We start from the raw sequence: 15,819 nt of genomic DNA on the forward strand, positions 1-15,819 counted from the left end.
GTTGTGGCTAGAAAAAAATTTGAAATTTATAAATTAATAATGACAGATCTCACCCGGGCAATTTTTAATTTTCACCCTATTTCGATAATTACACCATACTCTCTCTACAGTACAGTACGGTACCCGGTAAAACTTGCCGAATCTCAAAAGTTCATCTCACATTGGTAGGTTCTGGATCTTCGACCTCATATACTTAATACTCAAAAGCATCTCATTCATCTTCCGGTTAGCCAAACAACCAGTTACCAGTCCCGGGTTCACCGACGTGTTTGACACCGGTACTTGTTTGGTACCCAGTCACGTTCGTTAAGATTAAGAACGTCGAAAAAAAAAAATTGTTACACGCTGGTCCTTACGAATTTTTCATTCCGCCTGTTCCTCGTCGGGGATCAGCGTTCGTGCCGGGAGACGATCTCTCTCGCATGCTGGACGACGTAAAGTGAGATTGAATCTCCAGAGGTAGAGTAAGCCGCGGTTCTCGGCTCTTGAAGCTTATCAGTTCGCGCCGGGCAGCCGGGCAATGCGCTGCGTGTCTTCGGAGAACCGCGTTACAAGAATAACGAGTGTTCCGGGCAAATAAGATCGGCAACTCGGAGTAATTATTGGCCAAGATCATTTCGGCCATTTCTTCTTGTGTTGGATGATTTTCATTCAAGACCTTCGCAATCGATCTATCGTCCATTTTCGTTTGCGTGAAGAAATTGGCGCACGTGAGTAGTCTAATTTTTTAATAATTTATATATGTAGGTATATTCCTCAATTAAGAGAAACACAAACCGATGACTTACAAAACTTTTTTACATGATCCGAATACTTTTGCTTCACTGTTATTTTAATTTTTTAAGGACGTCTTACCGATAGTTTTTAATCATTCGGTCGTACACTCCTTTTTCAGGTACATGGAATGTACTCTGGGGGTAGTTAGCTACTACCTATATGAAAAGGGCAAACATTAATTTTGCCCGAAGCAGATTAGGCACATTTTTACTCGATGCTCGACGCAAATTGCATGAGAGTAGACTTGACATACGAATATGGTTTTTCAGTTTGCATTCAGTAGGCAAAAGCGGCATTGCATTTTAGTCCTCGTGATGGGACACCAAAATGCAGTATTTCATGAATATCGAGTCCCAAAGACTCAAAACGACTTGTACCTGCCAAATATAAAAAAAAAAACCCAAGTTCTTTCGCATTGCACAGTACAAGACGTTCTCATTGATTTCAGTACTAAAGACCTATTTAAACACCGTACTTACTAAATTGCCTTATTTCAATTACAATTCCACTACAAAGCAATTTAGTGTAATAAAATAAGAAAATAAAAAACTTAACTTTTCGGACCAAACAGTTACACGGATTATGCACTGGGCTTTATTGCTTTATTGTACCCGTCGACTTCTTTAAACCTCTACCCTTCAAGGTTCAGGGAGTTACTGAACGCAAATCACTCCCTTACCCTATAGGGGAGACCTTCAAACAATATAAATTGCTACCAAAATCGATCTCTAAGCACAGAACGACTTTTACAGAGAAAAATCGGAGGCGTGGGGTTTGGTGGACCCCATTGTACAATCAGAGGGTTCGATTAACTTTATTTTTTCGATTATTCTCACTTCCATATGTCGATCAAACAAAAAGAAGTTCAAATTTCACTGGAAACTATCATCGTTCAGCTAATAATATAACTGAATAAGTGGGTGTTTGATGAGCCAGATGCCTAACAGTATATTCAATATTCACATTGGAGATCACAAAGAGTAAAAGTTATCTTTGGATCAGTCTGCCATATAGTAACACTAACAGTAAATATCTTCTTCAGATACCGGGGATCTTGTATGTAGATCAGTATTATTCAAATATTATAAAATTGGCTGAGTCTCTTGTAAAATATAATAAAGTACATGAGGTGTGTTAATGGTCCATCCTGAAAGCATCATCTCTCCTTTCCAAGAAGTCCATTCGGGATGTTACTGCTGTTAAAAAGAAAAGAAAAGAAAAAAAATGTCAACTCATTGTCGTCCAAGAAATATCTCCAAGTTCACAATATCCAACCGCAATGAAATACACCGGTTTTCGTCTCTTCATCTTCTTATTCTTCTCTTAACGTTTGACTCTTGCTTCCTCTCACGAAATGGTAACTCGGTTATCTCTCTATCGCATGGCTGGACCAACAAAAGGCTCCCTCGCGGTATTACGGCTGACTACAGTGTGTACAGCTTATCCCAGACCATGAAATTTTCACAGGTAATACACAACAACCCCTCGGGTTTAGTGGCGGCATATAAGTTGGATGAAGCTACGAAGTTAATATTTGAGATTCGGTGATGAAACATTAGGTTGGTAAGAGAAATACATTGACTGACGTCTTCATTTTTTTGGTCAATTTTTGTTTTCTCTTTTGTTCTCGATGAAACTCTTTCTTGGTTATAATCGTCTGATCCATTGCCGTTTGCCTGAAGTATCGACCGAAGGAAATTTAAAACGTTTGGTTAGCGTCCTTGCTTCTGTTTACTTGTAAGATGGTCAAGATCTGAAATGTTGGGACAGAAATTGTTGCTGTTGTGTTGGATGTCTTTGTGTTTCTGGGTCGTTGTTATTGAAAACACTTCAAATTAACCATACAGATATTGCTACTGTTACAGCATGAAATTTAAATCATTCGAATCCTACGTTTTTATATATTTTAATAATTAGGAAGATAACGAATTTTGTTTGCTGGTGCATGTGTTATACAGCGAGACAATATGATTTTGTACTTGAATATATTTTGTTCTTCCTAAAAATATATCACTGGTTATTCCGTTGTTGTAGCACAAAGAAATTCGTTACAGTATCATTGATTGATATAACTTATTTTGAATAATTTCATAGTAGAACGTAAAATAAAGCGTTTTTACCAATTAGTTATAAATGAATATATACAATAATATGTACAGGGATCGTCCATAATATTACAATGAAACTTAACCTCTATAAGAATTAAGTATTACATTAATATTAATAAGTGTTTATGTACATAGTACTTGCGCAATTGATAAAAAGCTTTATCAAACTATTCGACCGTAGCTTTTTCAATACGAATTAATATTTGGCATTAATTCTAAAATATTTTGTGGCATATGCATCTCTGAGATTGAAACAACAACGATAAAGATTTGTATAACGATATAGGGAAAAGAATAAAAGAAAAAGTAATTGCCAGTAGATAAGAAAATAACTAAAATCGATAGTAATCATTAAAAGCGAGACAAAGGAAATGTATAACATGATTTAGAGTGAAGTTTTTCGTCATGACTAGTAATCATACGTACCGATGAGATTTTTAATCGTATGACCAAAGGATTTATCTAATATGATATCCTTCTTGAGTGCAGAATTGATAATTAAATTTTAATATTTAACTTGCGTCTTAACACTCTCATTTTATAAACGTACGCAGTCCTCGTATGAATCTAATGTATCGGGTATGTTGTAGCGCATCAATAGTTCTCTCTCGCGTCTTGTCGGAGACACCTCATTGATTTCCTTTTCGCCACATTTTGTAGTTGGATTAAATATACGAACCAGCTCCACCACCTCTTCATCATCGAACTGTTCTGCATCGTATAAACTTGAAGTCACATCGTTCAATAACATTCTACGTTTACTTTCGATCGTAGAATCCTTTTTCAAAAATTCGTTTTTAGCTCTCTCCATATTTTCAAAATCTTCAAGAAGAAGTACTTCGTCATCCATCATTAAAATGTCATTGTACATACAAGGCACTGTATGAGCGTCACGAATTTCTTCAAGATTTTCTTCATATCCCGTCTCGAAACGATTTTGATCACTTTCCGCGACATCGGACATTTTATGAAATTCTGAAATTAACATGCCATCGTTCGGCAATGGCAAGTCATTTTCAACTGAATAATTAAACTTGTCCTCACCGACGTCTTCGCTATCACAATGAGATCTTACATTTTCGTCGAAGGTAAAAATCGAATTATTATTATTATCTTCATATTTCACTAATATGTTTTTATTACTTGAGAATGCGAAATCACTTTTTTCTTCTTTTATACATGAATTATCACATGCCCCCGCATGGGCGTTGTACGTACTTTCACAATACGTCGTTTGATCGTCAAGCTCGGACTTCGCGTTACCACATGTGCCGCCATTACTACCGGCTTCTTTCTGAGACACGTAATAATCTCGAAAATATGAATTTAGTGCTTCATCTTCAGCTATTTTGACATCCCGGCTTGTTTCCGATTTCCAATGCAACGGCAACATTCCACTGTTAATATTATGAGTCTTCAAGTGTTTCTTCCTGACGCAAACTTTTGACATAACCTCGTCGCCAATCTTTATTATCACCGTAGCCTTAGATTTCTTCTTAAAGAGGTGCTTTGCCTTCGTATGGCGTTTCACGTCCGTAATGCATTTGAAACTTCTGCCACAGACTTTGCATTTCGTACCGAATATGAGGACCCTGCACTGCCTCATGTACGTCATGTTGCACTTTTTCATTTTCCAGTGATCAATCAGGTCAGTTCTGCATTTGAAGTATAATTCACAAATTATGCATTTCACGGTTTCAATAACAACACTACACTCCATAAGATTATTTTTACATTGGTCGCTATGGGTTTTATGAAGAGAAGAAGAAGGAATCGCGTTAGCATTGAGCCCCAAAGATAGAAGAAAGTCAGTTTTGTTTTTCACACACGATGCGTTGATCTTCTGTTTTGACGATGCCGAATTAGCCTTCGCGCTATGTCTCAAACTATACTTGTGAGTATTGTTGCTTCTGCCAGTCTCTGCATCGCGTGTTAGGGACATTTTACTGCGAACGATGCGTCCTTGAGCGTTATCTAGAAAAAGAAAAACAAAAAAATCTATGTCCGGCGTGGTATAATCCTCTGTTTACTAAACCCAGTATCACACTGAGTCACCTAAAAACAACTAGGGATGACCAAAGTTAAATTTTTCTTATTCAACAGATCTTAGGAGAAATCTATTGGGACCTAATATACTTATACGTATGTCTATTTTGTGGTTGGATCATTCTCATTTTTATAAAAATGTGTTTAAAAAAAATGCAATCTTTAGCAAGTCATACGTGTTTTTATATAAAATCACGAAAATGTAAGTAAAAGCAGAAACGTAAAATATATTCCAGTTTAAAACTATGCACAAGAATACTTATCAATAAAAATTATATGTAAAGTCACTTGTGGCTTGCTAGAGATAAACACGTTGAACTCTTGGACCGACCATAAAAAGTAGTGAACTGTCGCATTTGTGTATAACAGAACTGTACTATCGTTATACATATACTGTCTAATTATTACTTAACTAGTTTCGTCGAAAATATCAATTTCAGATTTATTATTAAAAAATTCCCATAAATTTTCTCTTTGTTATAATAAATAATAAGAGCTACGCCAAAAAATAAGACAGGTGCCGGCAATTCATGCGCCGAGACTGTTAATCGATGGTGGCGCGCACTGGTGGAGAATGCACGAAGTACTACACACATAAGATAAACATTGCAGGCTACAAATATCATTATTCTTGCCTGTTTTACAGTTACTTCGACTTGAATCATTATTAAATCGACTAGGGATCAAAGCTCACGCACAATCGAAATCAAATTGTCCAAGAACCAATTTTTTAAACTCAACCATACCACTGAAATATACGTTCTTCTCCGTATATCCAAAGAGACTACAGTCTTGATATTATGATTCAAGATGGCCACTGCTAACGGACTAACCTTCAGCATTGAGTCATATTGAAAATACAATAATCTGTAATATTCTATTTATATTTGTATCTGCGTAATGAGATTTATATACATATATCTTAATGTATAATTCGTTGATCATTTATACATAGTACACCCGGCTCAAACGATTCTGACGCATAAAAAACGTGGCTTGAGGAGAAGGCCTCCCCTATTCAGCATGCTCTTCAGTCCTACGTTATACATATACCGCGTGTCGTAGATGGGCATAGAATCAGCTTAGAATAACTTAAGACTGAAGAGTGTGTTGAGTAGGGGAAGCCTTCTCCTCAAGCCACATTTTTTATGCCTCAGAATCGTTTGAGCCGAGTGTACAGTAAGACTCGACTATAAACAAATATATTTGGAACTCACCACTCTGCCCAATATATTATTAAACAAAAATCCACACACAAAAACTATTGGATACCGATATTTCGCTATTATTTCACTTAACTGGACGCTTAGAGGTTAACTAGATAATGGGCCTAACATTACGACGACATGCGCAGTGATCAGCAAGTGCAACGCAACTGCCAGATTTTACAAGTCTACGACAAAGAATATACTTATCGTCAATTTTACCCACAGAGACAGGACAGCAATATTTGCTGTACTACGATGTCAGCAAATTCCACAAAAGTATTGTCGCGTTTGGGAAGAACAGGTCCGAACAGGCCTACACTTTTGCATACAGCACATCTGCGCACAACGTGTCTCGCATCTGAGTTCGTAGGAAACACTATAACGGAAATGTGAAGTGGCAGTTAACCAGCTATAGGTTAGGTCACGTGCACCAATAGTACGCGCAGAACTGAATGAAACAACCAATAGGATTCAAACTTTGTTGCTGGTTCGTAGCTCACGACTAATAGCCTACTGTTTTACACGGGCTGTAGATAGAATGTTCTAGAAGCTCATGACGCATCTTACAACCGGATTGGCTACAGATAAGATAGCAGAAGTGTTCACGGTTTAATATCACATGTCACTGGCGATTCTAAATGCTGGCAAACCAAGCGACAAAGTATATACATATTACGATTTACATATTTCTCACATATTAAAAGTTGTGTATCGCTCGAAACATGACTGAATACACTGTATAGCTGTAGAATCGATATTTGCTACTTATAAAAGAAGTCAAATAAGATGAAAAATAAAATTGTACACATATCAACGCCAATATTAATTTCACCCTAATCAAACCCTTATAGCTAAAAGATGTAATTACACTCTTGTATCAAATAAATAGAAAATATCAAATTTGTCGCACTAATAGAAATTAATATATTGCATAAACTCTGTCGTACGCTCTATAAGGCAATGGATGTCAACAACATAAGTGTAGGTAGTATCATGGCGCCAGACTCTGCGCCTACAATATTCATGCGTGACGTTCTTAATAATTGGAAAACAATAGATACGACACGAGAAGTTCTCACGGCTAAAGGTTATACCTAACCTCATAATATCGTTAGCCCAACGAGATTTTCATTAAGATAATTGGAAATGATTGGATAATGAGACATACTGAAATACTAGAATACCTAAAATATAACTTGTAAAACTTTTTAATAAAATGTAATTTTTTCATTCAAAAATATAGAATTTTTATTATTCATTTAATACTACTCAAAAGCGTAACGGGCTCGTCCAAAGTCTAAACTACATAGTTGTATGCCTTGATCATAAAACTCGTTTTCATAAATCACCACTGGGGAAACCCCAACCTAATACAGTTCTCGGCAACTTTTTTCGAATTTTCAAATGTAATGAGATCCTTACTCGCGAAGTAACATGCATAATGTGATAACATACATAAGTAATTATATTACACGATTACATAAGTAAAAATATTACACGAGATCAGTTACCTTAACCATTTAAATAATAAAATCATAAATTCATTGTTACAGGATCTGAAAGCGGGAGATCTTGGAAATGAGGTCTTCTGAGAATATCATTTGATTGCTTCGAGTAGACGGTACATACAATGTCGTCTTACGGCAGGAGGTGAGTTAATTGATAAAGAACACATGGACCGTTCATTTTGAAAGTGTTGTAAGTCCATTTTCTCTTGTTCCGAGAAAATTAAATGTTAACATATCTGTTAATTAAAAAATGTAGGCAAATTATATGAAGTCTGGCAATGTTTCTACTGTTTTATCAATATGTAATTTTTGTTATATAAATTTGTTTTAGGCATATTTTACTAAACTGATGTATACTTACGGGCTTCAAATGGACTTACACCACTTTCAACATTAGACAATTGTAAAATTCGTTTAATTTCAATTTTGAAAAATCAAATATCACTTAAAATATACTTGATATTAATCCAATTTTGTTTACAAATGACACGATATAAAATAGAAGTAGTATTTTTAATTTTAGACGCTAATTACATTGTTAAAATTACAAGATATTGATAGTATTTACTTATGCTCTGCATGTGGCAGTGTTTCGAAATATGCATTATGCACCGGAGATATATAAGGTAATAACTGCTTGATGTCTTTATATTTTTCATAATAGGCCTGGCATCTTGGTACAAAGGCGCCAGGGCGATTTTTTCAAATTTTAACGGTCTTCTAGGACGTATAGGTAATAAATTTATAGTTTTAAATTCTTTGTCCTTCATCGATGTTTTATATAAAATAGTGTATGGTGCATTTTTGAGAAACCTCATCCAACATATTTGCAACCAATTTATCTGTTCTCCATTAGTGTTTTTTCTTATCTGTTTTTTTATCGCAATATGACACGTAATATAAAACAAATGTAAAATAACAGGCTACTGATCGGCAAACATCTGCTAAGCCACCTACCTCTGTCAATTGGACTTACCCCACTTTCATAATCGATGATTATGCAATTTCATTTACCGAACAATTTTAAATTGTACAAAACATGGGAATTTTTTAAGAAATTGAACACGGACTAGTTATACATAAAAAATTTACATTAAATTAAGCAGGAATTACGTGATATCTTATTTTTTTTCAAAAATGGACTTACACCACTTTCAAAATAAACGGTCCATATATATAGTACATATTTTTTTCCAGGAGATATTTACTGATTTATCACTATGTAATAACGCAATTTAATCGACGCCAGGTGTGATTAAAGAATTCCGTCTCCGCATGATCGGTCGCCGTGGCTTTATTTTTTTGCGGTACTCATACGTGCCATGCCAATTTTTAATTAATTACATGCGTGTGACGCATTCGAGCGTCGACTAGGTGAAACTTTCACTGATCGCAATATATAAATTATATGGTTTGATACGTAGGGTGACTACGATGCATAATAAAAAGGATCGATCGAGTCTCTTAATTATTTTAATTCTTCGCGAGGACATTCGACGGCCGTTGAGAGGAATGATCGGAACGACTAAACAATGGAGGGTCGAATAATCTTATCGATCTTTTTATGACGAGTGGCTCGTACCAACTTAAAGTGTTTTGACATCTCCCTAGGCAGAGAGTGACTAGAAAAATTCTTTGCTGTCAAGAAGTTCCGAATCGTCCAGCCTGTCTGTTCATTAATGACAGTACAAGATGGGACCCTGGTCGATGATGTCCATTATTGCAGTATTTTCCTTTCACATTACATGGCGCGTACGTAACGCGCGACGATATTGTAGTCATACGGGACTTTACGATGTAAATTATTTTCTGCTGAAGAATAAGAGGTTAGATGATAAATTAATATATCAGTCCGAATGAATTAACTGATAATAGAATGTCATTATTTATTACGTATATAAAGTTGAAGGAATTATGTTCGTATCTGTTGAATGTCTTTCGTAATGGCATAAATACTGGACCACTGATATTGGCTATGATGATTGGCGATGGGAATGTCAAGTATTACCGAGTGGCACTCCTAGAAGTTCAAGCTTCTTGTAAAACCTCGTTAATGACGTAGCAAAAAAAAAGGGAACTATACTAAGTGGGCATATTGCCTGAAAAGACATTGCATGCTTCTGCACTAGGATAAGGATAAAAACACATGATGAGTTCAGTCAGCTTGTACGAATAAGGCGTATCATTTCGACGTATTGATGTTGATATAAACATATTAAGTAACTCTGTGAATTATAATTATGTGTTTTGAAACATTAATATAAATAATAAATATGAATATAATAGTATATATAAGCCATTGAAGACAGTACCATATGGATAAGTGTTTCCATAAGTGGAACATCAGACATACAAACGATTACAATAAAACATTGATCGGCACTTTTTATGTTATTATCACGTACGTTATTAATAATTTAAAAAAGGACTTAATAACGTTGAATACTTTTTAAAGGGCAAGGTTCGTCAATAGGTGGTCCTGTGGCGCAACGGATAACGCGTCTGACTACGGATCAGAAGATTCCAGGTTCGAATCCTGGCAGGATCGGAAATTTTTTTTTATTTATCAATTCCTTATGAATATGCCACTAACGTTATGTCTCTGATTTTTCTGTATGAATAAAGATAATTATGTTTTATCATTAATATAAGATAACGAAATTTAACGAGTTCGTAAGTATTTATTCTAATACATTATAACACCGGACAAGGTTACTTAAAGCATTTATCACCTGTCAACTAACATAATTAAGGCTGGTCGTTGCACCGAGTTCAATAACACGAACAAATAGTAACGTACAGAGAAAAGGAATGCTAAGTGCATACGAAAGCACGTACTACACGTGTGGCGGATATTAAGATCAAGCCGTGGCTTATGTTATCCAAAATATGTATTCTATCACGATACACGGGAAGCTGTTAACATTTCAAATTCTTCGAGTGGGTGTAACGTACGATCGGATCGATTTCACAGTATTTCTGTACATTCCATAAATTCGTCGATACAGATATACGACCATTGAAAGAATCTAATCAGAGTGGTGCACGCATAATATATAAATGTATGACGTAAAACGTCACGTTTAAAACAGGTATACATACAGTTACAGAATACAAAGTAACTTCGCACAATACACAATATATCATATGAGTAAGCCTGGCACTGGGCTTGTCTTCTTGGTTATTCGAAACCAGACTAGATATCATAAGGATGAGATAAGACGTATCGGATTATGAAGGTTTCTAAACGTCTATAGTATCGTCGACATAGAGGTGCGAGGTAAAAGGTCACGAATAAAAAAAAATACATATTCACACTTGTACTTTTAGAAGTTACTCGACGGACGAATCATTATTTTTTTAAAGATTTTTAAGTACCTGTTGGAATAGTAATGGGAGAAATGTCGCTATGGCTGTTCGCTGAGGGCAGCTCTTGTAATCTGTTTTGAGGTTAAATAAATATCAATCAATTACACGTCCTCTTATTTCAGACTTACTCACCGGTCGTGTAGGAGTTTTCAGGATCGTCGAGTCAACTCGTTAATCTTAGTACGAGGTATTGAATCATGTTCGTAACAGACTGTTAACGGTGTTCTTTGTTTCCTTTATAATTGAATATACTCAAAACGTGGTCCTCGAGGTAGTTTATGGACATCAAACCGGAGTGAATTGACTACCATTATTTTTCTGCGAAGTAATGAAAATATTTTTAATACAATTACTATAATTGGGAGCTATGTTAATTGGTTTTCAATAGCCTTTTTTCTTCACCTTTTTTTCGTAAATTTCATACAGAAGAAGAAAAATAAAATTTACGAAATGTCAAATAGTGTTGCTGCTAAATATATTTTTTTTTGGCTTAATCGACGCAATTTCGTTCTATTCATAAAATGACGTCAAAAAAATATGGGGTTAAAGGACGTTATCTTAAAGGAGAAATTCTGAAATTACAAACCGTTAAAGATAACCTGATGTTTCGCGCCTATTTTGGGCGTCCTCCATTAGTCACGCTGGCGTCCCGTCCCTGATTAAATTGATGAAACGGTACGACGACAAGTTAGCCAACATGTAGCGACGCCCAAAGGGAGATGGAATTATTAAAATCTTCTAAGCAATTCTGAAATTTTCAAGTATACGACTAACGCTTACATTCCTAGCGATCTTTCACGAGTCTCGTCAATCTCCACGATTGCACCAATTGACACTGCGCGTGAAGAATGGAAATATGTAGTATAAAATCGCCATATACATAAATAGTTGTCAATAATAGAACTCTGATGAAAAAAATTGTAGGAAAATTGTAAAAAATTTATTTGAACTCAATAAAAATGTTCTTTATTACAAGCAAAGCTACTATCAGTGATTCAATAATAGGTCATATCTCAATTATCATATATCATACGTTTCTCTTGTTGACACAAGGCATTTTCAATTAGTTTAATGAAAATTAATGTCTCGCCTTTTGAGGGAGGACAAAAAGCCTGCAAAATACAATAAACAAATATAACCGGTCTGTTGTATTTTATTCCCGTAGGTTCTCAGAGAAAGTAGTTAATGTTTCGACATTATATACATGCGTATATGTACCGGGACGTTTTCCTTAAGCCATATATGGAACAATATTAGGCACGCTCTCCGGCAACGATCTACTCGGCCCTAAGAGTTCCATTTAACTTTCGAACATTTCTTTTGGTCCTGAGTCACACGAGGGAAGGATTCCGTTTTCGACATATATAATATACTACATACACAGTTTCTAAGTAATAATCTGGTAAACGAATGACCTGAACGTACAGTCATTCACAATGCCTATCTCGGGTTTCTATGCTAATTTGGTATGCTAAGTTATGCGATTGCGTAATTCTATAAAGTAAATTATGTCGGGATGTCAGAGTAACGCGAAAGAGCGTTAACCCTCGCACGTATGCCAGTTGGAAGTAGTTAAAACTGTGTACAATATACGTTATTATAGGTTAGGTATATACCTTTTTGATATTTATGCGTCGTTACGTTGCAACCATATTGTTTCCTTATTAAATTATTTTTCCAGAAGCAACCTGAGGTGGCGAGTATACTTCTCTTCCTGGATCATCGCACTCCTACAGCTGACGCATTCTCGTAAGTTTCGATTGTCCCATGTTGAAAGCGTTAAATGAACGACCCTCGAACAATCCATTAGCGAACTAATTTTTCAATCTGTGAGACGTAAAATAGAAGTTTGCTGTCATTACGAAAGCCCGCTTTATTCCTACATTCTCAGAAAGCCCTTTACTCACAGCATGACATCTATTATGGCCGTTGAGCAATTTTATGGTTACCATCGCACGAACAATAAAGACGCCAAGGCTGTGTCAAATTAACCGCCATATTGACCACACAATGGCGCCGATGGTAACAACAGTTTCTCGAAAATTTTTAGCAGACGAATTACTCGCTCGATCGTCAGACGCGCGCGTAAACACGTACGAACTTGCGTAGTTATACTTTGAGTGGGATTTTTTATTGCTAATCGATAGCACCGGAACTCTTGACCTTTCCCAAAGCACTAACGCAAGTCGTAATCACTACTGATTGTTGTGACGGGTAACGAGTATGGTGTGTTTTGTTCGATTTCCTATAACCTATCGTAACACACCTGCCTAGTAGCGCTCGGGTTAAGTGAAACATAACCTCGAATCTTTTTGGCCTCGAGCTCTCCTCTTAACAACGTAAGGGCCAACTTCTAACGCCCGGCTAATATACTCAACGAACACTCAATCAAATTTCTTGTGGAGCCATCCCGACCTAGAGACTGTCGGATTATGAAATATGGCACAGAGACGCCATCCGGAGAAAGCAATACTGCTCGAGTAATGGTGAGCGATGAGAATTTATTGGTTTAATTATGTACACCCCAATGTCCATGAACATCTTGAGGAAACGATTCTAGGTATTGACGTTTGCGGCTATGTCCGACTGACACAGATTCTTTCTACATGCACATACCATACATATGTATACTAACTGGATAACGTCGTCTACGACGTCTTAACGTTATTGGATAAAAAATAATATGCTGCTCGTTCTCGAATCCTGGTCGATGCATTAACGCTCGGTAGAGATTCTCGCTCGGATTATTTTACTCAATGTCATTTTATTTATTATTAAAAGACAACGAAGAGGAATGCCGAACTTTTCATGAGAAAATGATTATTTTAAAAATATACAATACGCTCAACAATGATTCTAGCACTGTGCATTTAGTCAACTTAAAAGGAAATGCAACTTCGATTACGTTCCATCACGAGTCATCCTTACTATTTGTATCTCTCGACGTGAACGCTGTTACGAGGAAGCATTTGCACAGGCATTTCATTAAAGTTCGATGCACTCTTATAGACTACCTCGATTTACTAATCGATGAATACAGGTATGATCGATCAAATCGTAGTGACCAATCATCTTCTCCTTATGCGTACTAATTTATAATACGCCTGAAGGACTGGCTCCAATTAAAGTTCGGTAGTCAACAAGTATCGATATCGTGTCATGTTACATGAGTTTAGTTAAAGGCACGAGTCTAAATCCCAGTGGAATTTTGTATAGTTGCTCTACCTATAAGAGATATCCCGATATGATCACTAGGGTCAATATTTTCTTTTTATAATACGATCGAACAGCAATCGATCGGAGAATAAAAATCGGTATCATGCAGTGCTACTGAGAGGCCACCCAGTCATTCTTTTCCTTTTGTTATTATTGAATTCTTCGAGCTATACAACTACGTGTGCGCTTTATTCGTATTCGAACGTCACTTTCGTGTCAGAGTTCCATTGAATCGTTACCCATGACCCATATATCTTTTTGATCTCCATGAATCCCGATAACGATCTCAGTATAGGTAGTCGAATCTCTGACGATTTACATAGAGCATATTTTACGCACTATTGTGCCACGGAACATAATACGGATTTCAAAATGGTCCCGATCCCTTTTTCTCTACCTTCTAGAATGTTTCTTTATTTTCAAGATGGTACACTGTGAATTCCGTTGGCCATATGCAATTCGTCCTTTATTTATACTAGGTTAACAATCTCGACTAGATCCTTTAATTATTTTCGTTCAAAATTGAACAGCTTCACTTAGGCTTTAGCAGTTGGCTAACAATGGAGCATTTCTTTCTAACGACGTCATGACATCAATGTCACGTGAGAGGCATGCGACTCTCCTAGAGAGGTTATGTCGCGCTTAGAACTATCTTAATCGTTTGAATTTATCTCTCGATTTCATTTCGATCCATCATCAAACTTGCGATTCGACTGTATAATTTTTATGTTAGGTTATAGCAGTCGATTGGTTCCGTAACTTGACGCGATGTTATTGTTATTATGCGCTATTTAAGGTACAAGTCGTAACTGAGATATTACTATCAATTTCATACGATGAATTTGTACATCTGCTTATAATTACCATAACACATTAGTGTGTGGGTATTAGAAGCATTAGCTTATTGTCAATAAGCATCGCAGGTCAAGAACGTCATATTTGACTGTCATATGATTTTTAAGAGGTTGGATAGTGATTGTCAATTTTGCATATAAGATATGAATGATTTTTATGGTCATATATAATACTTCATTTTAAAATATATTACAGAAGAGGAACCTGGATTAGAAGTACCACCAACACCGTGCGCCGGTTACAAGCCTGGGGAAGATGATCTTCAAGCATTTGACTTTATCAGAAAATACAAACTGGATCTTCTTGAGACGCAGTATCCAGGTGTCACCCGGGTGCGTGGAAGCAATCGTATGCAAACTGCTTATCGACTGGACAGGGATGCTGATTTGACACTTCCTACGAGGTAACTGAAAATTATTTTCTTATTATTTAGTGCATTTTCTTTTGCATGATCAATAACCAGACATACTGAGGAACCCATAACCGGAAACGTTCTTACTATGGATTCGCAGCTAATCTTTTGGAAAAAAACTGCGTTTTGATAAGGATTATGAAAAATCTTCATACCTTATATTAATGGTTAAATCAAAGAAGGAATATATCTATTACTTCATCTTATTTCCATTGTGTTGACTTTTTTGTATTATATATGACGATCATGAATATAGTCAGGCAATTGTTGATTACCCATCTGAAACTGGAATTATGTATTATTATGGAATTAAGTATTGT

The 15,819-nt window shown here is 36.1% G+C and overlaps 2 protein-coding genes, 1 long non-coding RNA gene and 1 other non-coding gene across 13 annotated transcripts in view; 2 read left to right on the top strand and 2 right to left on the bottom strand.

Annotated features, from left to right (window-relative positions):
- LOC107264785 (collagen alpha-3(IX) chain) overlaps positions 1-15,819 on the top strand; it is a 27,037-nt gene continuing 11,218 nt past the window's right edge. For 4 of the 10 annotated variants that reach the window (XM_015733406.2, XM_025081941.1, XM_015733411.2 and 1 more), the window contains exons 1-4: positions 7-710; positions 7,693-7,789; positions 12,698-12,765; positions 15,283-15,490. In XM_015733406.2, the coding sequence (XP_015588892.1) occupies positions 7,770-7,789; positions 12,698-12,765; positions 15,283-15,490 (296 nt within the window). In that variant the 5' untranslated portion in view covers positions 7-710; positions 7,693-7,769. Of the gene's footprint in view, positions 711-7,692; positions 7,790-12,697; positions 12,766-13,120; positions 13,503-15,282; positions 15,491-15,819 lie in introns of those variants that run through there. The other 6 variants (XR_003058858.1, XR_003058859.1, XM_015733407.2 and 3 more) reach the window with 6 other exon arrangements.
- Positions 2,879-11,152, bottom strand: LOC107264788. The gene is made up of 3 exons (XM_025081950.1): positions 11,149-11,152; positions 11,026-11,087; positions 2,879-4,859 (listed from the first exon to the last, which is right to left on the bottom strand). The coding sequence occupies exon 3, from the start codon at positions 4,825-4,827 to the stop codon at positions 3,424-3,426; it is 1,404 nt and encodes a 467-aa protein (XP_024937718.1). The 5' UTR covers positions 4,828-4,859; positions 11,026-11,087; positions 11,149-11,152; the 3' UTR covers positions 2,879-3,423.
- On the top strand, positions 10,123-10,195 carry Trnar-acg. Its single transcript has one exon. It is a non-coding gene; the product is annotated as a tRNA-Arg (tRNA).
- Positions 11,774-13,055, bottom strand: LOC112493913. Its single transcript, XR_003058872.1, has 3 exons — positions 12,924-13,055; positions 12,633-12,843; positions 11,774-12,128 (listed from the first exon to the last, which is right to left on the bottom strand). It is a non-coding gene; the product is annotated as an uncharacterized LOC112493913 (long non-coding RNA).

The sequence above is a fragment of the Cephus cinctus genome, unplaced genomic scaffold (assembly GCF_000341935.2).
Source record: "Cephus cinctus unplaced genomic scaffold, Ccin1 Ccin1_scaffold0191, whole genome shotgun sequence".
In the NCBI taxonomy this organism is placed as follows: Eukaryota; Metazoa; Arthropoda; class Insecta; order Hymenoptera; family Cephidae; genus Cephus; species Cephus cinctus.

What these genes read in the sequence shown, in the direction of transcription:
- LOC107264788 (XM_025081950.1), bottom strand. Translation starts at nt 4,827, where the DNA reads ATGTCCCTAACACGCGATGCAGAGACTGGCAGAAGCAACAATACTCAC.